We start from the raw sequence: 26,908 nt of genomic DNA on the forward strand, positions 1-26,908 counted from the left end.
TGCATAACTCAAAAATAGCTGAATGGGTTTACCTCGAACTTCCCAAAAGAATCACAATCACCTTAGAGCTAAGGCCAAGTTTAATATTGTCACCCGAGAAGAAATTAACTGTAGTGTTTGTGATTTAGGAACATTCGAATTAGAAAACACTTTATTCTACTTTTAAAGATGCAGCAAATAAGAAGTAGGAAGAGATCATTAATAATGGAAAGATGTGAAAGTGTAATAGCTGCTTTGGATAATGACATTAACTTTATTGCCCAGATACTCTCTGCAGTCTATTGTCTTATTAACAGGATTCGGTGATATCCTAGCTCTTTTAATTTGTAGTAAAAGAACCAACAACTCAAAACCCACCAACCTCAACATTAGTTTTGGAAAATTACTCCAGGTCTCATACCGGATAAGGGGAAGTTGTTTTGTTAATTTCAGTATCAGTTCAGCAGTGAATCTAATTTGAATTTCTGGGATGGAACAAATCATGTTCTCTAAAAACAAAGTACTGGAAAGAGAATTCATTTGAACTGCTTCTAACATCCTACGTGAGGATGGAAGACAGAAGAAGGACTTGATTCAGGAAGGAGCTTGAGAATGAGCTACTTGTTATAAGGAAAAAGAGGTATCTTCTATTTAAAAAAAATCCACATACAGATCTGGGAAAAAAAACCATATTCTTCAGAGATTGTAGTGGGAACAATGGAGATTAAGTTGTGGGAATACAGTACAGTATTGGGAAACTTTTGATGTGAAACACTTGAGATCCTACTGAAGTCTAACAAGCCTGGGGAGCAGATGCTTTTCACTTACATCAATTGTGCTGTTACTCTGGATGTGCTTGGATATGGTGTCTATGTCATAATGGGGCTGACACATTTCCTTCATGTTACATGCCTCGGTTTGAAAACCATGGTCCTGTCTCTGGCCATGTTGAAAATCAGTTTTGAGGAGGGAGAGGCTGAGGCAGCTTCTGGCATTGGGCCTCAGCATTGGATGCACTATAGTTATAAACCAACTGTGTGTTTGGAGAAGATAAAGAGAAAAGAAACAGGACATTGCTAAACTTATTATCTTTTAAACAGAGGTGAGCAGATGTACCTACTACTACTGAAGAATACTATTCAACTTGATTTTAGATAGCTTTGCTCATGCAAACTGTACCCCCAAACTGCTTACAGGACTGTTTAATCCAGACCTAAATGAAAATAATAACTGAGATTAAGAGAAATTAAAAGGCCTCTGCAAGAGAGAAAAGATGGGTGTGGTTCATCACTTGACATTACTCTGGTCAATCTCTTTTTTTGGTCATTACTCATTTTTCTGGTCAATCTCTTCTCTGTCAATCTCTTTTCAAACCTCATTTTACATAGGACTGATTTACCACTGTGTTACTCCAGTTTTACCTTGATTTCCATGGAGTTACTGATTGGATATCACTGATTGGAAAATGTCAATCTCTTTTCAAATCTCAATCAATGACACAGAGAGAGACAGAGAGAATAACAGTGAATTTGACTTGGAGGCTTAGTATATATAGTAGATTCTTAGATTCCAAGGCCAGGATGGACCATTGTAATCTAAGATGCCCTCCTGTATAATACAGGCCATAGAATTTACCCCAAATAATTCCTAGATCAGATCTTTTTCTAAAAGATCTGATCATGATTTAAAAATGGTCAGAGATGGAGAATCCACCCTGAACTTTGATAACGTGTTTATGCTACACTAGAGATAATTAGCCATGAATCAATGACCCCATCTTTGCTCTCTGATAATGAGATCACTGCATTCTTATTAAATGATCAGTTAGACAAAAAGCAGAGACTCAACTCTTAGCTGAGGCACACAAGAGGTTAAGTAAGAAAATCGAGGCATGTACAAAGTTAAGAAAATTAAGTAATATATAGAAAAGACATGAATTAGTAATAGATTCAGGAACTTATTGGAAAAAAGAGGGTGCAGCCTCAGAAGTCAAAGGAACTCCAGTAATTTATAGGGTAATTGTAGATAGTCTTAGTGAAGGAGAAACCAGTGGGGGGAGGGAGGGGAAAGAGTTAACAGAGATTATGTGAAAGAAGCTAAATTATTATGATCTTTTGATTCCCAGACAGTATCATGAGCAGTTATATTGCTTCAGTTAACAACAATGTAAAGCCTAGTAGAATTATGTCAGAATTAGCTGAAGTACAGTTTTTAAAGCCTACAATAACACCTCTCCATAAAAAGTGGTTTAACTCACTCTCCCCAGACATAAGTCAAAATGATGAAAAGTTGTGCTGGGAATTTTCTTGGCAATACCCAGACATGACTAGTCCCACAGCTCAGGTTTGACCAGGGTGACACGCTCTGGGCTCTTTCTCAAAAATTATGCCAAGTTTGTATTGCTGCTGGAGGAGTAATTTTGCTGATCTCAATTCCCACTGGAAGCAGCAGTATGGACCACTGAAAAGCTAAAAATGAACATATTTTCTTTTTCTTGATTGCAAAGAGAACTCAGTGCGGTAGGTGTGATTTTTAGAAACTTCCTGGAAAGGGACACAGCCAGGGCCAACATTTTCAAACTTGGATGCTTAACATTAGGTCCTGAATCCACATGCAGGCACTGAAATAGAAATGGGCCAGGTTTTCAGAGGTGCCGAGCAACCCTAGCTCCTACTGACTTTGGTGGCATTTGTGAGAGTAGAGCAGTTCTGAAAATGAGGCCATTTATATATCTGATGCCTAAATATGGAGCTAAACACCTAATTCTAGGCTTTCACTTTTGAAAATCTTGGCCAGAGTTCTTTGTGAAATCTTCATCAATACAGAGCTCCACTTGTGAAATGGAAGGTAAACTGATACAGCAGATGGGCCTTAAGCCAGACTGGGTGAGTCCTTGCTCCATATGTGGCTTTCAAACATACACAGAGATGTTCCCTGCTCCAAATGGCTTATAAGATAAGACGAAAAGTTCCTCAGGAGGAGGTGCCGAGGTTTTGGAGACTATAAGAAGGTAGGGAGTGTCCCTAGAAGAAGTGGGTTTCACAGAGGAATTTGAAGGAATCAGGAGAGAAGCTGTCTGGCAACACATGAGGCAACCTGCTAGAAGATGCAAAGGAGAGTAGAAGAGAAGGACTGAGCAGACTGGGAAGAGTGCACAGATGGAGGAGTCAAAGTTGAAAATGAGGACAGAAGTGTGGGGAGGTGAGATATTATATGGGTTTGAAGGTGAGGAGAAAGAGTTTATTAATATAGTTAAGTATCTTTTGCCAAAAGTGTTCGTAGCACCTTAGAGGCAGACAAGGGCCCTGCACACGAGCTGAATAGGCTGAATTGGATGCAGTAAGTGACAGGAAGCCAGCTGATGGATACAAGGAGGGTTGCAAGAGGAAGGTGACATGAGCAGCAAAATTTGGTCCAAGTGAAGGAGGAAAAGTAAGAGGAGGAGAAGACTGTCTGAAGTTTCTGTGCTTAAGTTGTGGTCAAGCAGTGGGAGCAGTAAGGAAACGGGTTTTGGTTATGTGAAAAAGAGAGAACCAATAGGACTTATTAGCAAGAAACAAGAACTGGGGAGAGGGGAAGCTAAAGAGTCAAATATAATACCGAAACTGTAAGTCTGGGGGACAGGAAGACCGGTAGCACTGCCAATGGATCCAGACAAAGGAACAGAATGAAGAGGGATCGGAAGGAAACATAAGGAATTCTTTTTTAGAATGACTATTTCTGAGATGGTGGCAGAACATGCAAGAGGATCATCTATGAAAAACCAGAAGCCAGTGCTGTGGTTCAGTGCCATGTTTTTTGTTCGTTTTTTTGTCATTTTGTGTGTGCATGTTGTATCATTCTGTGCTCTCAATCTTCAGAGTTTTATACATTTTTTTTATTCAGTCTCACCTCCTGCATAATACAGGCCACAGAAATTCACCTAGTAATTTCTGCACCAAGGACTGAATTTTCAAAGGTATTTAGGTGCATAAAAATGCAGACAGCTGCTTTTGAAAAGCCCACTGAGCAAGTTAGGTGCCTGACTCCCACCGATATCAATAGAAGTCAGACATCTAACCCGCTAAGGTACTTTTGAAAATTGGACCTAAACCTATAACATCTGATAACTCATTTGCTTGTGAATAGGCTGGGGATGAAATAGCATAAGGAGCTAGAGTCTTGTCTTTTAGCTCCTTAACTATGCTCAGGATGAAGCTGTATTGTGCACAAAAAAGCTGGTAGATATAGTAGTATTAGTTTTGCCAGTGTCTGAAAAATTGTTTTCAGACAACACACCCATTCTGATAGAGGCTGATCAACGAACAGACTTTGAGAATTCACTTATTTCTTGTCAATTGAGTTCAGTTCTGTCTTTGAACTTCGTAACTAATCTTGTTTATTTGTATTCCATATTCCAGCAGTCCTGACTGAGCCTTTCCACAGACCCCGTTCTATCTACTCCTTGCTAAGGAAAACAGTCTACTATATAATTATTGAAGAAAATCTTTTCGCGCAGACTTCTTCACTTCGCTAAGTCAGCCCACGTTTACTTTTGATCTGATGAATCACCAGATGCAACGGGTAGAACCAGATATGGATTACATTCCCCCACGGGTCAAGCTAAGTGATGAGACATTTGTCTTTGTAGATGGCAAATGGGTGAGTGAGACCTATAATCAGCCACCTTTTGCTTCCCAACAGAAACATTACAACAAGAAGATGCAGAATGCCTGGACTCTCTGGGAGGAGAACAAAGCACTCTGGGAAGAGAACAAGGCCCTCCGGATTGAAAACAAGGCCCTCCGGGAGGAGAACAAAACTCTCCAGTGCCTCCGGACACAGAACAAAGCTATCCAGGTCATTTATGATGAGACCCTCCAGCAGGTTCTCCAGGAGAACAAGCCCTTCCCCATCTTCCGAGAAAGGAACATAGGCTTTCAGGTCAACCAAGAGAACAAGGCCCTTCAGGTTGTTCGGGAAAAGAATATGGCTTTACAGGTACTCCGGGAGGAAACCCAAGCTGTCCCAGTCTTCCAGAAAGAGACCAAAGCCACTCCAATTGAGGAGAGCAAGGATGATGTCCCTGCCTTACAGGAGGAGGACAGCAAAGCCAACCCAATCCAAGAGGAGAGCAAAGCTGGCTCAGCCCTCCAGAAAAAGAGTAATTCTGTCCAGGACATCTGGGAAGAAAGCAAAGCTGTCCCAGTTCAGGAGGAGAATAAGGCTGCCCCAGGCATCCAGGAGGAAAATGTGGTTCTCCAGGCTGTCCAAAAGCTAAACCAAACGCTCCAGGCCCTGCTAAAAGAGAACCAGACTCTTCTGGAAGAGAAAAAGGCAATCCAGGTTCTTCAGGAAGAGAACAAAGTCTTCTGGGAAGAGAACAATAAGTTGAAGCTGCAGCTAACTGTAGTGAAAGGCACAGTGTCAGAGATTATGGCCCGGATGGAAATACTGCAAAAGGAGCTCAATGCCTTTTCTCCTGTGCAGTGTAATGAGATGAGGAAGCCAGACAGGTGCTGGTAAATGAGTATCAGCAAGAAGAAATGTGCAGCTTGGTGCTAAAGACTTGCTAGATCGCATTTGATGAAAAAGCTGTCTCCTCGTTTCTAATAAAGTCCTGGTGGAGATTCAGAAAAAAACAGATTGGGGGAATATTGCTTTATTCTGAGACTTGCATGTATTGCTTTATTTTATCTTCTTGTTTCCTCCTGTGATAACATGCCTATTGGTGTGTGTCATGGAGTTGCTGTGTCAGCCATATTTCCTAGCCTCACATAAGCAAAAATTTCATTCGCTAGGGATTGATAGATTTTAACTCTTAGGAGATCATAGGATTACCAACCAAGTGATTTCTTTTTTTAAAAACTGTAATTCTAAGGATAAATAATAAGGCCTAAACGTGGCTTATGATTCTGGGTGTCTAACATGAGATGCCTTAAAGGGTCTTGTTTTACAGAAGATGACTGCTCAACACTTTCTGAAAATCAGGGCCCTTCCAATAATTTCTATATATTATAGATGATGATTTCCTAACTCAAGTTCCATCAAAAACAAAGGAATTCTATCTAAGACCTCATCTTGATTGATTGAAGAATGGGTCACAGAACTAAAAATTAATGGTAACATAGGTACAAGTGATTATGACTTGATCATATTTATAATATTCTAACAGAATAAAGTCAAACCCAGTAAAATATATATATATGAGTCCTCTAAAAGGGGCCATTTTCACAAAGCTGAAAACAATTATGAGCCAAATCAGCTGGGAGGAAAAAATTAATCAGAAAAATGTGAATTATAATTGAGAATTGTTTAACAACACTTTACTAGATACCCCAAAAGTCACAATCTCATAATCAAGGAAGTAGTTTGTACTGATAAAAAAATAATAAAAAATCTGGTTTAGAGGGGAAGGAAAGGCAGCTAAAAAAATGAAAAAAAAGGACGATGATAGTAATGAATATATATCAGAACCTAGGAATTATAAAATATTGATAAGGGAAGCAAAGGGACACTAGGATAAATCAGTGGCAAGCAGATTTAAGGACAAGTGCAGATTTAAGGACAACCGGAAGGCATTTTTAAAGTGTATTAGGAGCAAAAAGAATCCTGACAATGATATTGGTTCATTACTTAATGGAAGTGGCAGAATTATCAATAATGCAGAAAAGGCACAAGTATCCAATAAATATTTCTGTTCTGTTTTTAGGAAAAAATAGATGTTATAGTCTTAATATATAATGATGATAACACTCTTTTCAGTCCATTAGTATCTTGGGAGGATGTTAAACAGCAGCTACTAAAGTCAGACATTTTAAAAGCAGCAGGTACAGATAATGGATAATTCTGTTCCTGAATGACTAACAGTGCTATATCCCAAGTATATCAGGATGTTATGATTCTTTAGAGGAAAAAGTTTTATAAGAACTGATATGGTAAATGAACCTTGTCTCTGATGCAATCTTCTGTGAGGAGCAAGAGGAGAAGGGCTCTCAAACTATCCTAATAGTTCAGGACAAGAAGTGAAGAAGATCTATATCTAAAGCTGACTGAGCTGTTCATTGTGTACAAGCTAAGCATCACATTTAAGCAAATTATGCAACAACAACAAAAAATCAGAAAACTCGCACATTTGTGGAAAAGCGAAGAAAAGGCTGGCAAATGCATAAAGTTAAAAATTATTCAGAATTCAATTATATGTTTGCAGAAAAGTTTCAGTCATTCTTCTCCACCTCTTCCCATATACAAACAGAGGCAAGAGAGATCTAGGTATTCGGAATACAATCAGCCTTCACACCTAATATTCCTTTTCTTGTGAGAAGTGCCATGACAATTGTAATGACAAGGATGCCATTTCTACCTCTTATCATTAAGGCTAAGATTTAGTCATGAGTATTTTTAGTAAAAGTCATGGTCAGGTCACAGGCAATAAACAAAAATTCACGGCCCAGTCACCTGTCCATGACTTGTACTATATACTCCTAAGTCTTTGGTGTTCTGCGGGACTTTGGGGATGCAGCTGCTGTTCTGAAGGGGAAGCTCTGGGGCACCGGCTGGTATGGTAGCGAGACGCTCTGGGGCACCTGCTGGTACTGGGGGTGGGGGGTTCCAGGGTGCCCGCTGGTGATCAAGATGAGGGCTTCAAGGTGCCCATTCTTTCCTGGGGCTCTGGGAGTCCAGCTGGTGCTGGGGATGGATTGGGAGAATGGCATGAGACTTCCATCATTGCTGCTGACAAGGGACTGCCCTGCCAGCCCAGAACTGCAGCAGCTGCAGCTGCTACTGGCAGGGAGCAGCCCTGTCAGCCTGAGATCGTGGCAGCTGCTGCTGTCGGGGAGCAGCTTGGGACTGCCCTGCTGCTGTTGGTGGGGGGTGGCCCGGGACTTCTACCACAGCTGGTGAGGGGGATGGTCCAGGACCACCACTGTTGTTGGAGTGGGGTGCTGCTGGCTCCAGGGCTGCCTAAGCTCAGGCAGCCCTGGGGTCCGTCACACCTGCCAGCTGCAGAAGTCCCTGAGGGGCGGGGATTATAAAGCCAGGAAGTTTGCTGCAGAAAGGGGCTGCAGGGAGAGTGTCTGTAGTCTCTCTCTGAGACCAGAGAGGACAGGAGGAGAAAACCTAAGAGGGAGAATAAGCCCTGGGATTCTAGCCCTGGAAGAAAGGTCAACCCCAGAGGAGTTGTGGGGAAAGGAAGCCTGAGAGGGCTAGGTAGGAAGAAGCCCAAGGAAACAGCAGCAAGGGGTAGGCCTGTGCAGACCTTGGCTGCTTGTTATAAGGTCTGTGGGCTTGAGCCTAGTGTAGAGGACAGGCCTTGGTTCCCCTGGCAGCCACTGGGAAATGGCATAGGAGCACTGGAGATGCCTACCAGAGAGCTGGTCCAGAGAGACTTTGTAACCCCTGAAGGGGAGGACTATAGAGTGAACTAACAATATGGTTGAGTCACAAAGAGGAAACACCCTGAATTATGAAGCGAAAGAGAGGGGTCACAGTTTGAGTAACTGATAGAAAAGGGTGCCAGACCTGCCAAGAGCTGAGCCCTAGAACAGCCACAAGGAGTGTGAACTCCTTCACCCCAAGTCTTCAGAAGATGTTTAGCTGGATTTCAAATCCCACATCTCAAACTAGCACTTTGGTGTGTAAATGCCCATTTTATGTATCCAATTGCCAATTTGAGTTATTGACATACAGGATTTGGGCATCCAAACAAAACCTCCATGTTTGAAAACTGGACCTAGTCTCACAACTGGCATGACTAGAAAACCTGGAAATGTATTTCTCTCTCTCTCTCTCTCTCGGACTCCTGTGATGCATAGCAATTTGGCAAAATCTTTCAGACAGAACATTGAAACCTTTAGATAATCTAACAAGACAGCAGCAAGAGGGTTTCTGCAATGTAATTGAAGGTAGCGTCATTATAGAGAAAAGGAAAGGTCACAGCAAGAGTTACATCTTGCAGGGCGGCCTGAGAAACATCTTGTCACTACAGTTTATAAGTCTCTAAATGATTAACCATCAAATTACTGAAAGGATGAATGATCTTTCACCTCATATTCTGCTCAGATAACACCTGGCCAAATACCAGTAATAACTGTTTATTTCAAAGTACTAAGGATAGAGCATCAGCTTTCTCTTTTAGGACATCTAAATGTTGAGAGGAAAATTACCTCATGGTTGAAGATACCTGCATTCTGCAGAGCCAAATCCTGTATGCAGTCTTACATATATAATTGCCAGGTAAAAAGTGAGGGGAGGGACTGAGAAATCATCCAATTTTAATGAGGATGAGCCACCAGGTTGCTCCTGCCTAGTGACAGTAGCATATCTAAAAAGGGGAGCATGTAGCTAAACACCTCATTTGCACACTGAGGATCATGTTTATGTCTATGTCTCCTCAGAGACACTCACTCTCTGCTTGCTCGTTCTCTCTCTCGTGCCTTATTTCTTTCTTTATTATTTATATTTTGGTGTCTCTGAGTATGAATAATGTTTTTTAAAACTCTAGCAGGAAGCCAGGTCACAGCGGGGGCTGGGGAAGGTTGAAGGCAGAAGCTCCAGAGTGAAGCGGAGACAGAGAAGTTTTAAAGTTAATTTTTTTTTCATATTTTTATAAAGTTCTTTGTTCAGTGTTAGAAAAAAATTGACTCTTTTTTTCTGTGATTCTTTACCAGTTTCTCATATATGTGTCTCACACCAAGGTGTCAGAAACTGACTCATTCTGAAACAGAACAAACAGAAGGAAAAGAAAATGCTGAAGTTCAGATATCCGTAAGATTTTTAGTTTGATAAGTCCATGGAAAGACTTGAGTGGAAGGATTTCTTTATCAGATTCTGAAATGCAAGGAAACTTAACACAAGGAGCGGGAGATTGCAGGTCAGCTTGTTACCTTACGTAATAAATCTCAGTCAGTGGATTTGTTTTTTGTGGTGAACAGCTTGGTTGATCTAATCTAACTTCATTCTGTGGCTGAGTCAAGTTCCTCCATTGTGAAAAAAGGTTATTCCTTTGCTTTACAGTGGATTCAGGCAGGGATGTCAGTACTCACTGATGCAGGGCAGGACCAGGAGGGAAAAATGGTAGTTTAGGTTGGCAATGCTCTGAGTGTAAAGATCCATGGAACTAGAACCTGAGACAACTGACATTCCCACATCACCAGCCTGAGCCCCTGCAGAGTTGTATCTAAGGAGATTAGGCACTGCAGGAAGTACCACCTGAAGGGTCGAGAGTGACAGCCACATTATTTCACCCAGGAGGCTACCCCACGAAGCTGTCTTGGCAACAACACAGATTTCTGGCCTGCTGTGACTCCAGACTGCACCTTGCTTTCTGATCTCCAGTCTGTGACCCCAATCTGACTCTGACCCTTGCCTCTTGATTCCAGCCTGGTAACTACCTCTCTGCTTTCTGACCTTGACCTGAGTCTGACTCTTGCTTAGTGATCCTGGCTCTAGTGATTACTCCAATTCCTGCTTACTGACTACTGCCTCAAGGCCCTCCTTGAGGCCCTGAGATATAAACTTTGGTATCAGAGGCCTGGTATGAGGCCTAAGGCCTGAACTAAAGTAATGGACAAGACTTTGCTAACATAAAGCAAAGTTAAGCTGTGAGCCAGAGGCAGGCCCTGCTCACAGAAGCTGGCAAGGAAAGGGCTGATGCTGCAAGAAGATACGTACTTAAAAGGTACTGAACACTAGATATCAGAACATTCACATACTTGTACATTCCACACAGATAACAAGGAACAGGCTGACCCATCCCAATGACAGGAGCAAAAGGGTAATATGATGGATAGAGTTGTTTTGTTCAAACCAACATGTACAAGGTGAGAGGCGGCACCTTACTATGTAGAGGGGTTGTACCTTGCTACGTAGAAGGGTTGCACCTCAATACGTCAGGAGTGATGTGTAACTTGTTTGTACCTGTGTATAAGAATGCATCCTTGGGGCAGTGTCTTTGTCCGGCCGAGGGGGCAGTGGAAAGTCCCGCCACTGACTGAGCTGAGCCCACTGTTGTGTGGACACAATGGCAGTTCCCTGTAGATTTTTACTCTAGCTCAGGGCATACTACGAGAAAGTGCCTCTTGGCTTGAACAAAACAACTCTATCCATCATATTACCCTTTTGCACCTGTCATTGGGATGGGTCAGTCTGTTCCTTGTTATCTGTGTGAATGTACAAGTATGTGAATGTTCTGATCTCTAGTGTTCAGTACCTTTTAGGTACGTATCTTCTTGCAGCATCAGCCCTTTCCTTGCCAGCTTCTGTGAGCAGGGCCTGCCTCTGGCTCACAGCTTAACTTTGCTTTATGTTAGCAAAGTCTTGATCATTACTTTAGTTCAGGCCTTAGGCCTCATACCTGGCCTCTGATACCAAGGTTTATATCTCAGGGCCTCCTCTTACTACAGGAGGTATTAGAGGTGTTGAACCCTTTCATCCCATGACCAGTTCTTTGGCTCTGTGTCCTGCTTGGCTGATGAAGGCCTGTCGGGAATGACTGTGTCCATTGCTGGTGGAAATCATTCGTGTATTTTGAAAATAGGTGCGGGTGGGGCGGGACTCAGGGGAAGAGGGAGGGCAGCTTGTTTTAAGGAAGCTGTTGGGCAGCCTTTGCTCTCGGAACCAGTACTTGCTTCTGACAGTCTGAATAACTATTGTTCAGTGACTATTCTTCTCTCTTTGGTTAAGATTACAGAGAATTTTGTGGTGCACTAGCTCCCCAAGTACCAAGATGTCTCAAGACCCTTTGATCCTCAGCTATCAAGGTAAAAACCTGGTGTCACATTATTGACTTGAACTGGGACCATATAGAACATGATTGCAACCAAGGTCCTGTAGTGGCACCAAATCTTGTATAAAGGGGGTCAAATGAGGTGTCTAAGACAAGGTTATGGGTGGCTGGTTATGATTATGCTCTCTGTATGTGTGTATCATTTTTGTAGTTGAAGTTATGTATATTAGCTCTATACTGTCTGTATTTCAAACTTATGCTATGCTTCTGGGTGACATCCCTGGCAAGTTGGTGTCAGCTCTGTCTAGCCTGCTTGAGGGCCCGTTAAGAACCATAAACTATACAATTGACCCATTGAGAGAAGGCAGATATGCCTTGTAACTCAGCAAAGTATGCAGGGACTTGCCCATGTGACTCCAGACTCCATTTGGCTGTAATTTTCCACAGTAAGAACAAGAGGTGTTCTTACACCTGGAAAAGATTATAAAAGGCTGATGCCTCATCTCCATCTGGTCTTCAATCCTGCTTCTTACCTCTGGAGGGACTTTGCTACAAACGGAAGCTCTACACAAAGGACTGAATGACCCATCCCAGCTGTGGATGTACTCCAGAGACTTGATTTGAAACTGCAGTTTATTCTATCTCTGCTACATGCCTGAACCAAGACTTTGCCATTATTGTATGTAATTGATTCCATTTAACCAATTCTTGCTCTCATCTATATCTTTTTTCCTTTATGAATAAACCTTTAGATTTTAGATTCTAAAGGATTGCCAACAGTGTGATTTGTGGGTAAAATCAGATTTGTATATTGACCTGGGTCTGGGGCTTGGTCCTTTGGGATCAAGAGAACCTTCTTTCTTTTACTGGAGTATTGGTTTTCATAATCATTTCCTCCCATAATGAGTGGCACTGGTGGTGAAACTGGAGTGTCTAAGGGAATTGCTTGTGTGACTTGTGATTAGCCAGCGGGGTGAGACCAAAGTCCTCTTTGTCTGGCTGGTTTGGTTTGTCTTAGAGGTGGAAAAGCCCCAGCCTTGGGCTGTAACTGCCCTGTTTTAAGCAATGTGTTCTGAATTGGCACTCTCAATTGGGTCTCGCCAGAACCACATCGTTACACCTTGACAGACATTTAACAGAGTGTCTCTTCCTGCTGATGGACAAAGATCAGTGTTCATGTCAGTAAGTCAATCAGCTGTAGTCAATTTGGTTAATTGTGTGGTTTTGCTGACTTACAGGAGTGGGTGAGGCAACTCTTGGATGGCACCCATTCCTGCCATGGTGAATGTTCACAGCTAGTGATGCTAAACAATTGTTCTTCATCCAGTGGTGCTAACATGTGTTCCTCAGGGCTCCATCTTGTCTCCCTTCTTGTTTACCATAAGGTAGGGAAGGCTGAGGAGAATGCAGGAGCTGCAATGCCTTTAGTTTGCTAATCATGTGAATGGAAGAATGATGTAACGGTCCACGTAAAGACAGATATTTGTAGGAACAGCTCATTGATAAGACTAAAGCCGGCTTGGGGAAAATTGTGGGTATTTTTATTTTTTTTTCATTTTAATGGTGCCTAAGTTGCTTATTGATTTGAATATTCCTGGAAGCTGATATAATAGCTGTCCTTTTCTGAAGTGTGCTGATATGATACTTATCTGTGCAATTTACTCAGAAAATATATCTGTTTGCCTGTTCATATTGTAGCTGATTAGCACCTTATTTTTTCCACTGTTCATCTTGTGTAACACTTTTGGAAAGCCAGGAGACAGTAGGTCACCATCACTCTCTTAGTTGTTTGAAAGGCCAACTTTTTGTAAACTAGATTATTGACAATAGCAGGGCTAGGTATGAGTCCTGACTTTCGTGTTCTTATAGGATGGTCTGCTATGGATTCTTCATTCAGATGTTACTCAGATCGTCTTTTTATGCATCTCCCTGAAAACACACATACATCTTCTTTCCAGCTGCCTCACAGCAGAGGGGAAATGACAGCTAAAAGTATGTTCAAGGCTCTTTGTCCCTCCCTTTAGACCGTCCTGCTTCTGCTCTCATTTAAGTAACTGAGAGTTTTGTCATTAATTTCAGTGGGAGCAGGATCAGGCCATATGAAATAAATTCTGTTGTTAGGTCACTAGAGACAATTCACTATCTCCTTCCACTGTAGGGGCTCTCAGAATCTGAGCCACCCATAAGATACTTGAGCACGTGAATAGTCCCATTGAGTTCAGTGGAACTATTTATGTTCGTAAAGCTATGCATGTGCGTAAGTACCTTGCTGAACTGCGGGGTGTAACTAGTAACTTTCCTCTGTCTGTGAGATTCTGGTTCTAAAGCAGACTTCCCTATTCCATGGTATTCATGATATTATTCTCATACATAGGTAATGTCCAGAGAAATGCAGAGAAGGTGAGTCAGGAATTCTTAACTATGAATTATTTGTATAAAAATTTACATAGAGAGACCGTTTTAAACAGATGTTTATCTACTTATGTGTGCCCCATTACCATAGCATTTGAGCACCTGACAATCTTTAAAATATTTAGCCTCTCAAAACCCCTGTGAGGAAGGGAAGTATTAACCTTATTTTACAGATGGGGAATTGAGACTCAATGGTGATTAGGCCAGGGCCCACCCCAGTAGACCATCCTTCCCACCCTAGTAGATAACTTACCAGAACTTCAAGCATTCAGTGTGCCTCAGACAGGCTGATGATTCTGATATCAGATACTCTAGTGCAAATTCAGAATAACCGTACTGTAGCTAATGAAGTTACCACACATTTAGATAAAAATCTGGTTCTAAATGTTTATAGAAGTTGCATATACTCATTTCTCCCACTATACCTGTGGGATTATAGATATGCCTGTGTGAAACCCATTCCATATTCAGACCTATTGATCTGATCTTGCTCCCATTGAAAGCAATCACAAAATTCCCTCTGACTTCAATGGTAACAGATTGGGCTGCATGTTTGTATATGCCTAAATATCGTAACCAAACCTGTCAAAATAATTGCAGACATATTCATGTTTGCTCTTTTAAAGCTTCCATGCCTCTGGGTTAATAGAGGGTGGAGGTTTTGGTGTTGGGGCAAAGATGTTATAATGCAAACACTCAGAACTATCCATTTTTACAACATTATAAATGACAGAAATGTTTTCAAAATGCAAATTGAACATCTCTTTCTTTTGATTCTGGGCTATGCCAGAGCTCTAACATACATCTTTGATCCTGGGGCAGTGTCTGGAGAAATTATGGGATTCTAATATGGAATAATAGATTCTCATCAAGACTTCTAGCTTTAGGAAATTGTTTAATCTCCATTCTCAGTGGCTGTTTCTTTGATGCAGCTGTGACTGAAGGGTCCCAAGTGTTGGGGAAAACAGCTCATCAGCTCAGAACAAAGCTGATTATGTAAATTACACATTAAGATTCAGCTTTGATTTAATTTTATTCTGTAAATAAATATCCCATTAACATCCATCTGTTAAAAGTCAGGTAAGACATTTTCAAAAACTACATTGTTGTGGCAGATGTGAATATACCACAAATAGTGAAAGGGGGGTGGTATTAGATTGTTAAAGTACAAAGTGTGGAACAAATTCTTAAAATAGCAAGAAGGCTATAACATTTATTTTGAACAAAAAGCTTTCTGATTTTTTAAGACAGGCAATGATTCCATTTGTGGCCTTGCTGTTTGTATAGCACAAAATGCGTTCTCTGATTGCTGTCACAGATCAATAATTATAGTTCATGAATTCACTTAAAAATAAAAAAAACCCTTCAGCTGATGAGGAGGTCAGCACTAAATTATCTGCAAGCTTTTTTGCTTAATGGCATTTTATTTCAACAGCTTATTTCTGAATAGTAATCTTTTTCTGGTCTATTTTGCTTTCCACTGCCAAAATTGTAAAAGATTACAGAGATCAGGAATAAAATGATGAGAACATGTTGTGTTTCCTAAACTACTCTTGGAGAAGAAAAAAGGTTCAAGTACTCGTAACCCAAAGCTATTCTTGTCTTAATTTTAAATAACAAAGGAGTTCATGGGCACCACAAATGAGCATTTGACAAAGGAGCTCATCTGGGCTAGACTGGATTTCATTTATGCTGATTTAGTGGAGTTACTCTGAATTTACATCAGAAACAGAAATCAGAAACAAGCTCTTAAATTTACTTTAATGTCATGAGGGAAGATCTAGTGGTACTATTTTAGTTCCCAATACAATGTAGAAGAGATATTACCAAGGGCTACATCCTACATTGGGACATTTCTCCTAGCCCACAGTAAGGCCTTGTCTGCACTACAGAGTTTTGTCAGCAAAAGTTATGTTGACACTCAAAAAGCACTATAATAAAAATTGGTATTGCATGTTCACATTCGCTCCTTCTGTCTTCAGAGTGCATCCACAGTTGGGGCACTATCATCGATTGTACCTATCCCAAAATGCAGCTTGACACCTTCTGCCGCTAGGTGTTGTGGGAAGGTAGAGCAGATCACAGTGCATCTTGGGACCAGGCTCAGTGACCCTTGATTCATTGTTTTCTGTCCCAGCATTCCATGGGCTTCTGTCTTTCTTTTGCAATATATTTCAATGGCCCTTGTTTGCTGTGCATCCCAGCATCTGAAGGGATGGATCCTGCACTGCTCTCTTGTGCTCTGATAACTGTCATTAACACATCATGAATGGCAGTGCAGTTAATCACCAAGTTCCTAAATGAACAAGACACCCAGTTGCCTGACCTGGTGTGTGATATGGATAGGCGCAACTTTAGATTGCTTTTGGCAGTCACTGAACAGCTGCACAAGTCGCTTTTGGGCTCAGAAAACAAGCACTGAATGGTGGGATTGCATTGTCATGCAGGTTTGAGATGACTAGGAGTGGCGACAGAACTTTTGGATGTGGAAAGCCACCTTCCTTGAACAGTGTGTGGAGCTCGATCCAGCACTGTGGCTCAAGGGCAACAGAATGAGAGCTGCTGTATCAGTAGAGAAGTGTGTAGCAATCGCAGTGTGGAAGCTTGCGGCTCCAGACTGCTACTGGTCGGTCATGAATCAGTTTCAAGTCGGGAAGTCAACCATTGGGCTGCATTAATACAAATCTGCAGGGCAATTAATTGCATCCTGTGATGGAGGACCATGCCTGGGAAATGTGCATGAAATAGTGGATGGCTTTGCAGAATTAGGTTTCCCTAACTGTGGAGGGGTGATAGATGGCGCACACATTCCAATTTTGGCATCAGACCACCTTGCGATGGAGTACATCAATAGGAAGGGGTACTTCTCCATGATATTGCAGGTGCTTGTGGATCACTGTGGGCATTTCACTGACATTAATGCGGAGTGGTCTGAGAAGGTGTATGACACATGCATCTTCAGGAACACCGGTCTGTATAGAAAGCTGCAAGCAGGGACTTTCTTTCCAGACCGGAAGATTACAGTGAGGGATGTTGAAATGCCCATAGTGATCCTGGGAGACCTGGCATTCCCCTTACAACCATGGCTCATGAATCCTTACACGGGACACCTGGACAGCAGTAAGTAGCGGTTCAACAACCATGGAATGTGCCTTTAGAAGATTAAAGGTGCTCTGGTGATGCCTTTATGGCAGGTTAGACCTCAATGAGGGTGATATACCCATGGCCATAGTTGTGTGTTGTATGTTGCATAATCTTTGCGAAGCTAAAGGTGAAAGGTTTGCTTAGAGGTGGAGTGCTGAGGTAGACCATCTGGCTGCTCCTTTTGAGCAGCCAGATATCAGGGATATCACAGGAGCCCAGAGGGGGGCAATTTGAATCAAGGATGCTTTGAGGCAACACTTTGAAAATGAGAACCAGTAATGTATATCTCTGTGATTGGTGCTGCAATGTTACAGTACATGTAGTTTTCCTGGGAAATAATGATGACATTCAGGGCCTTAAATTCCAGTTAGCAAATGATTAAACTGCCTGTGTGTGTCTTGGTAGTGCCTGCTATCTCAATTTGTAGGACACAAATGAAGATTAGTTATCGTTCAAAAACGTTACTTTTATTTCAGAAAAAACAACACACACACACACAAACATGCTTGGTGGGAAAGGAGATACCAGGGAAGAGCAGACTTTCACAACTGTGTGTAGGGCCAGCTATCATTTTGAAAGTTGTCAAAGACGGGTGGAGTGAATAGGAAACCGAGAACTTCCGGAAAGTGGAAAGGAATGTGCATTTGGAGTTTGAGGAAGGGGGGCACAGAAAAGAGTTCTGAATGTGCTTCAGGGGAGGGAGGGCATGCATCTGCTCAGTCTGCAGCATTATTAAGGAATTCAGCATCTGCGTTTGCTCCTCCATGACTTTAATCATCTGCACAGTAGCATCCTTAATGAACTCCTGATTTTCTTTTCTGTCCTGCCTTTTGGCTTTTCTCCACTTTCTGCGTTCCCTTTTCTCTGCACTGGAGAACTCCAGTACCTCCCGGAACATGTCTTCTTTGCTTGGGTGCTTTTTTATCTGACAGAGACACTCTTCCAGTGCGTGTACGGTGTCTCTCAAGATCACATCTGCAGAAGCACAAGAAACAATGTACAGAAGCATGATTGTTAAGTTCACGCACAGCATTGAAACATTTCAGTAAAATACACTTCTGGTAGCATAACATCACTTTCTCACTGACCCTTGGCAAGCGCACATCTTGGTGAACATCCAAAGCATAGTGAGTGTTGGCTTCGGGGGGGGTGGGGGTGCTCTACATGTGGAAAAGAGCATGCTGTAAGGGTTGCAGTACTGCTGACTAGGGAAAAAATTCTAAAATTTTCCCACACTTTTCCACAGTCGAGGGTCATTGCAACAGAACTCTCACTGCTAAGAGTAAGCAGGGAAGCAAGGGCACATCTACTACACACTTGTGCATTCCACTCTGGTCCTTATGCTGCTCGCCTGTGTGCTGCTTTCGTCCCTGCACAAGTGATTGCTGAGTGGCGCGGGAAAGTTTCCTACAATGGTGGGAGGAACAAAGCAGTTCTGCTAAGGAACCTTCGGCAGAGGAACGTTTCCTAAAGATCTCTCTGGAGGATTCCCATGTGATTTCAGCGTGCATCAACACCCTGTTCTGCCGTACTGATTAACTGTACAGAGAAATGTCTGATACACAGAAACACAGCCAGCCCTATACATTTCTATACCCTGAACCCAACTCCGCACTACACAAACCACAGCCACTTACCAGGTGTCCCCTCTACTGCTTTTTGCTCACTGGAGAGCAACTGCTGAGACTGGCTAGGTACCTTTGGAGTGGTGAAGAGTTCCTGGCTGCCTGCCTCACCGGGCGACCCAGCTGTGGACTCAACATCGTCATCTAACTCCACCTCTTCATCAATGACTTTGTCCTCCGGGTCAGGTCGTCTTTCTGCTGCTTCCAGGTCCACTGAACTATCCACAGGGCTCTTGGCAGTGGAAGTGGGGTCTCCAATGAGGATAGCATCCAGCTTCTTATAGAACCGGCCGGTCTTGGGCGCAGCACCAAGTTTGCCTCCCTTGCCTTATGGTACACCTGCTTCAGCTCCTTTATCTTCGCTCTGCACTTCAGCATGTCCCGATCATAGCCCTTTTCACACAAGCCTCGAGAAACCTGCCTGTAGGTATCCAAATTCCTATGGCTCAAGTGCCGCTGGGACTGCACAGCCTCCTCTCCCCAATACTCAGCAGATCCAGCAGATCCGCAGCGGTCCAAGTGTGAGAGCATTTGCTGCATGAAGCCGCCATGGTCACCTGGTAAGATGTGACGAGACCTCTCCACACCAAGCACACAGGAAATGGAATTTCTAAAATTCCTGAGGCTTTAGAATGGGAGGGGCGGATGGTTGTTTATCTGGCTGCGGGGCAGTGGAATTCAAACTGCTGACCAGAGCAGTCAGGATGGGCATCGTGGGGCACCTCTGGGAGACCAATTAAAGCAATAAAATCAAGCGCGGTGTCTACACTGGTACTTTGTCAACCAAAGTTTTGCTCAAAATGACTTATGTCTCCCATGGGGGTGGTTTTATTTTGTCACCAAAAGTGACATTGTAGTTTATACACCTCCACAGTTTTGTTGACAAAACTCTGTAGTATAGACAAGGCCTGAAAGGCAATGCATAGCTGTGATGGAGCAATCCAGGAAAGGAATTTTGACTCTTTCAGCTGTCAGCTGTTTCAGCTATCATCAGACTTTCCTACAATTTTGCCATGCTCTGCTATTCAATATAAACCTCTTAAATCATAGTGAACGTGCCCTTTTTGAAATCTGTGCCCTTTGTGCAAACCAGCACCACTTGAAATAGGCCAATTTCAGGACTAAGTGTGTGCATTATAAGGTATAATTGTTGGTCCAAAAGAGTGTATGTCACACTGTGTTTTAGATTCTGATCCCCAGTAATTATAGAGTAAATCTAGATGGTGTATTTAGCTCCTAATGTTTGTACAATGCTTTGAAAATATTAACGAACTATTCCTAACAAATATTGTCCCGATTTTGCAGATGAGGAAACTGAGGCATAAAGAGGTTAAATGATTTGCCCCAGGACACACACAAGTCATTTTCATAATTGGGTTAGAATTTAGGATTAGAGTTGAGCAAATAACTGAGTTTTTGGTTCAGAGGTTGAATTGAAAAAAAATCTTTTTTGAGTCAAACCAAAACTGTCGCTTTTCAGTTTCCACACACACACATTTTAAGAAAAATAATTTTGAACCAAACAATTTGTTTGATTTGAAATACATTTAGGTTTTTTATGGTTTTGGTTGGGTTTTTTTTACTGTGTTAAATTTTTTTTTGTAAACAGATGTAGCTACATTTTAAAATGAAATATTGCTTTGAAAGGAAAAGTCAAATAGTTGTTTTGACATTTTCTAAACAAAAAACAGTTCTGACTGCATAAAAATTCTCCACTATCCTCTGCTGAATCCTGAACATCACCTGAGATGTGAGACTTTGGTTTCTGTCACCATCATCCCTATATGTCCCCTTATATTTCCTCACCTTATCACTTCTCTTTCTTCTCCTTTTGCCTTCTGTCTAACAAACTCGGGTCTAGCCAGCCAAGACTATATATTTTGCAACACTGCTGTAAGCCTGTGACCAGAAAGGTAGCACAAAGCAATGCCCTAAACTGCCTGATGCTGTGCCTGCATTTCTCCAGCAGGGAGGCTGCAAGTAAGGCCTTGTCTACACTACAAAATTGAGTCAACCTAAGTTAGGTCAACCTACAGCTGCTGTTCATGTCCACTATTCTCCTTCTGCTGGTAGTGTGTGTCTACACTACGAGTGCTTGCACTGACTTAAGGGGGAGGGCTGACAGCCTGAGCTGTCAGCCGCACACAGGGCTCACAGCTGGGACCTACCCCCGCCCTGAGCTGACAGCTGGAACTGTCAGCCATGCATGGAGGGGGTGAGGGTCACATCTGGAGCCGCCCCACCCCTGAGCTGTCATCCCCTCATAGCTGGAGCCCCTTGCCCTGAGCTGTCAGCCCCGCCACGTGCGGGAGCTGACAGCCAACAGGCAATGTGAGTAACACAGTGTCTACACAGGCACTGCATTGCCCTAACTACATTGACTTAATTGCTGTGCTTCTTGCAAAGGTGAAGTTATTAGGTCGGTGTAATGGGCAACTTACACTGGCGGGAGTAACGTTGTACTGTAGATTCTTACAGAGTTAGGCCAACATAAGCTGTCTTACGTCGACCTAACTCTGCAGTGTAGACAGAGTCAATACCAGAGACAGAAACTGCATTTTCTCTCTTTGCTGTTCTTTTTGTCTTCACTTTTGTGTGTTTGTTGTTTTGTCTTTAAGGAAAATGGGCTGAGACTTTAACAACAACAGCTCCAGCCCAGCTCAACTAACTCTTTCTCTTCTGCCCCCACTGCAAAAGGAGAGTTATTACCATCTTTAATACCATCTAAACACCAGTCAAAAGGGCTTGTATCTTCTAAAAATATTGTACAGCTAACGGCAACAGATATTGTTAAAATGGAAGCCTGAGTTAATACTTTACATTTCAAATGTTTTAACTGGTTTTCCTTCTCTTTCTGCATCTTTAATAAAAGGTTAAAAGGATTTTTAAAGGTGTTTGCTATAGTACTAAGCAGGCTGAGTCTCTGCACTTGGAACCCCAAATCTGGTTTAAAACTGTTACTGTTGTGCAGTGACAGGGTCATGTTAACACCTTTGATTCTCTGGGCCCATTTATTAAAATTAATACAACGCTACAGTAAAGAAGGCTGTGCTCAGCAGTTGTTGTCAGCTGGGGTGCCTGATCTGATTGTCCCTAGATTTGCATGTCTGGAGCTGTGGGTGGGGTCTGTTCAATGGAGGGCCCTTGACTCCAGAACTCACTTTCTCCCATAGACTGAAAGGGCCTGAGTTTCTTGGCCTTTCTAGCAGCATGACACAGGATATGTAAAAGACAACACGTGAGCAAAACCCTTATTCTAGATTCTACTCACCTCATTTGCCCCAGTATTGGAGTTGATGAGCCATGGGGAAAGAGAGCAAAGGACTAAGCCACTCACGCAATCTTGCCAGACAGCTTCTGCAATTTTAGCTCTGCCCAAGCTGTAAATACAGAATATTGCTAGCTGACACAGACACTAGCTACTAAAGTCAGTAAGAAAACCAGGTTCCTCTTGGAAATAAATACAATTTAATACCTGCAGTCAGTGGTTCATACTTACTCAGGCAAACAGCCTTGTTGAGGCAAGTAGAGCTACTAGTGTGAGTAAGGATTACACATCGGAGTATGTGTTGCAGGAGTTGGGCCTTCTTTACAACATATCATTGAGGTTTCAAAGATTGCTTCCAAAATGTCTCAAAACCAAATCAAAATAAGGGAATTATCAGAGTTTTGTTGTTGTTGTTTTTTGTTTTTGTTTTTTTGCCTGTGCCACTTTGCTAAGTTTTCTAGACTGGTAGATTATTTTTGGAGACACCCCCTGGGCAGCTGTGAGGCCATTAACATCCCACGGCACCTTTCAAAAGCCATAACATGATCCCGGTTGTTTAGAATGAACATCTTTCTAAACTAGGATTTCAGGAGATGCACATTATTCTAACTGGATGCTGCTGTAGTCTTTCAGCACAAAGGACAGGGATCGTTGGCAAGCTTTATTGAGAATGACTTAAATGCATTAGATGAGAAAGCACTCAATTTAGCAGCTTGCTTTTCCTGATTTGGTTGGCTACTCCACTCATCTCTCCCTTCCTCTCCTTGTATTATGATGGAGATGCCATTTCGTTGGAATGCAGAAAGACTACATGTCAGCTCATTCAGAGATCTAAAGGGGTGAGTTATCCATGATTATATATTATGGTAATGAGCAGAGTTCCATATCTATTTTATCCTAAATGTGAAATTAAATGCAAGAGAAGCTGGGAGTAATTTAGAGCCTAATATTCAGAAGGTCAGCCTCTCATTTTGCACATACACTTTGCATCTGGAATTGAATTGCAGGCACAAATCAGAGCAATGAAGCCTCTAACTAGTTGCAAGAGTAAATCACATAGTTTGAGGTGCAAATATTGAGACAGGCACCCACAGTTCATTTTGCAAGTTCAAATTTTGCAGGCAAAAATTACACCTGCAAAAAGAGAGGCCAGAGCTCAGCCCTTTAGAAATTTTAACCCTTGATTTTTGCTATTGTAACATGTAGTAGACTTACTTTTCCATTTAAAGAAGAATTTCATTTAGGAAGGGTGGGATTTCTTGTGGAGGAGGGATAGCTCAGTGCTTTGAGCAGTGGTCTGCTAAACCCAGGTTTGTGAGTTCAATCCTTGAAGGGGCCACTAAGGAATCTGGGGCAAAATCAGTACTTGGTCCTGCTAGTGAAGGCAGGGGACTGGACTCAGTTCAATGAGATTGGTATATCTCCATATTATAGGGAAACCCTTGAAGTATATCACACTTAAACATAAGTCCTTTATATAACATTAAAGTGCCTTTCTTTCTGAATCCTAAGAATGCCATAACTCTGATCCTACACCTTTTGATTTCTATATGAGATTACCTGTTGACCTCAAGGAAAGCAAGATTGGGAACCACTGGCCTGCAGCTCTCTCTCAAGTTAAAAGCAACAGTCAAGTCACAGGATGCTGCAGGGAGGAAAAGTGTTGGTCAAGGACATGGTGAGAGCCCCTATTGTTGAAATCACACATTGTGCAGACAGGCCCTTATTAAGATCACATACAGAAGTCTCATACACAATACTCACATTATCTGTTTCTTCAGAAGGAACTTCTGATTTAATCCAATTATGATGAGAGGCTATGGTTTCAAGGAGGTCAATGTCACCGTTACAGGGCTAGCTCTATCTTTGTCCCCTCTTAAGAACATAAGAATAGCCATACCTTCTGCCAGATGGTTCACAGGGAAATAACAGAACAGGGCAGTTGTTAAGTAATCCATCCCTTGTTGTCCACTTACAGCTTCTTGCAGTCAGAGTTTTAGGATACCCAGAGTATGGGGCTGCATCCATGACCATCTTGGCTAATAGCCAGGGATGGACCTATCCTCCACGAACTTATTTAACAATTTTTTGAACCCCGTTGTACTCTTGACCTTCACAACATCCCCTGGCAATCAGTTCCACAAGTTAACTGCATTGTGTGAAGTACCTCCTTATGTTTGCTTTTAATGCTGCCGCCTATTAATTTAATTGGGTGACCTCTGGATCATGTGTTTTGTGAAAGGGTAAATAACACTTCCTCATTCACTTTCTGCACACCATTTATGATCGACTGTTATCATATTCCACCTTATTTGTTTCTTTTCCAAGGTGAACACAGTCTTTTTAATCTCTCCTCATATTGAAGCTGTTCTATACTCCTAATAATTTTTGTTGCTCTGTACTTTTTCCAATTCTAATGTATCTTTTTTGAGATGGGGCAACCAGAACTGCATGCAGTGTTCGAGGAGTGGACATACCATGGATTTATACAGTGACATTATGATATTTTCTATCTTATTATCTATTCCTTTCCTAATTTCCTAACATTCAATTAGCTTTTTTGACTGCTACTGCATGTTGAGGGAATGTTTTCAGAGAACTATCCACAATGACTCCAAGATCTTTCATGAGTTCCAATAGCTAATTGAGATATCATCATTTTGTATGTATAGTTGGGGTTATGGCTTACAATGTGCATTACTTTGCATTTATCAACACTGAATTTCATCTGCCAGTCACCCAGTTTTGTGAGATCCCTTTGTAACTCTTTGCAATCGGCTTTGGACTTAGCTATTTTGAGTAATTTTGTGTTGTCTGCAAACTACGCCATCTCCCTGTTTATCCCTTTTCCCAGATCATTTATGAATATTTTGTATAATGCTGCTCCCTGTACAGATCCTTGGAGGACCCCACTATTGACCTCTCTCCACTGTGAAAACTGACCATTTATTCCTACCCTTGTGTCCAATATTTTAACCAGTTACTGATTCATGAGAGGACTTTCTCTCTTCCCATAATTGCCTATTTTGCTTAAAAGCCTTTGGTGAGTGACTTTGTCAAAGGCTTTCTGAAAGTCTAAGTACACTATACCCACTGGATCACTCTTGTCCACGTTTGTTGACCCTCTCAAAGAACAGGTGAGGCATGATTTCCCTTTACAAAAGCTGTGTTAACTCTTGCCCAACATATCATGTTCATCTATGTCTCTGATAATTCTGTTCTTTTGTATAGTTTCAACCAATTTGCCCAGTACTGAAGTCAGGCTTACCAGCCTATAACTTCTGGATCACCTGTGGAACCTTTTTCAAAAATCGGAATCACCTTAGGTATACACCAGTGTCATGAACATATAGCTAAGGGTAACATAAAATCCCTCCTTTACCTGTAAAGGGTTAAGAACCTTAAATAACCTGGTTGACACCTGACCAAAAGGACCAATAAGGAGAGAAGATACTTTCAAATCTAAGGGGCAAGGTTTTTGCTTTGTGCTGTGTGTGGGTGCTCTCTCCGAGACAAAGAGAGAGACAAAGCAAGTAATCCAGCTCCTAATGAAATTATACCTCTAATATTACAGAAATAGCAAGAAAATGTGTTAGATTATCTTTTGTTTTAGCTTGTGAATTTTCCCTGTGCTAAGAGGGAGGTTTATCCCTGTTTTTGTAACTTTGAAGTTTTGCTTAGAGGGGAACTCTCAGTGTTTTAAATATTATTACCCTGTAAAATTACCTTCCATCCTCATTTTACAGAGGTACTTCTTTTACTTTTTTTTCTTCATAATAAAGTTCTGTGTTTTAAGAATCTGATTGGTTTTTAGTGTCCTAAAAACCCAGGGGTCTGGTCTGTGCTCACCTTGTTTACCTATCTGGTGGGTAGATTATTCTCAAGCCTCCCCAGGAAAAGGAGTGAAGGGGTTGGGGGGATATTTTGGGGGAAAAGGAGCTCCAAATGATCCTTTTCCTGAATCTTTGTCTAACTCACTTGGTAGTGGCAGCAGTACTCATCCAAGGGCAAGGAAGGATTTGTGCCTTGGGGAAGTTTTTTACCTAAGCTGGTAGAAATAAGCTTCGGGGGGCCTTTCATGCAGGTCTCCACATCTGTATTCCAGAGTTCAGAGTGGGAAGGGAACCCTGACAACCAGTCACCTGATACAGAGGCTGATTTAAGCAATAGGTTACATAGACAGTTAGTAGTTCTACAATTTCATATTTGAGTATCTTCAGAACTCTCGGGTGAATATCATGTCGTCCAGGTGACTTCTTATTGTTGAATTTATCAGTTTGTTCCTAACCCTCCTCTATTGACACCTCAGTTGGGGACAGTTCCTCACCTCAGTCACCTAAACAGAATGGCTCCAGTGTGGTACAGTCCCTCACGTCCTCTGCAGTAAAACCAATGCAAAGAATTATTAGTACCATAGCACCTAGAGATCCCAGTTCATGGACCAGGACCACACTCTACTGGGTGCCCTACAAACACAGAACAAAAAGATGGTCCCTGCCAAAAGAACTTACAACTGAAGTATCAGAGGGGTAGCCGTGTTAGTCTGGATCTGTAAAAACAGCAAAGAATCCTGTGGCACCATATAGACTAACAGACGTTTTGGAGCATAAGCTTTCATGGGTGAATACCCACTTCATCAGTTGCATGTAGTGGAAATTTCCAGGGGCAGGTATATATATGCAGGCAAGCTAGAGATAACTTGTCATATTATCATGTACAACTGAAGTACATGGCAAGAGACAACAGATGCATTTAGACAGACTGGCAGTGTCT

The 26,908-nt window shown here is 42.0% G+C and overlaps 1 protein-coding gene across 1 annotated transcript; it reads left to right on the forward strand.

Moving 5' to 3' along the window:
• The first annotated feature begins 4,521 nt into the window (after nt 1–4,521).
• CBY2 (chibby family member 2) lies at nt 4,522–5,484 on the forward strand. The gene has a single exon (XM_050950924.1). The coding sequence runs from the start codon at nt 4,522–4,524 to the stop codon at nt 5,482–5,484; it is 963 nt and encodes a 320-aa protein (XP_050806881.1).
• The last annotated feature ends 21,424 nt before the right edge of the window (nt 5,485–26,908 follow it).

The sequence above is a fragment of the Gopherus flavomarginatus genome, chromosome 1 (assembly GCF_025201925.1).
Source record: "Gopherus flavomarginatus isolate rGopFla2 chromosome 1, rGopFla2.mat.asm, whole genome shotgun sequence".
Taxonomy (NCBI): domain Eukaryota; kingdom Metazoa; phylum Chordata; order Testudines; family Testudinidae; genus Gopherus; species Gopherus flavomarginatus.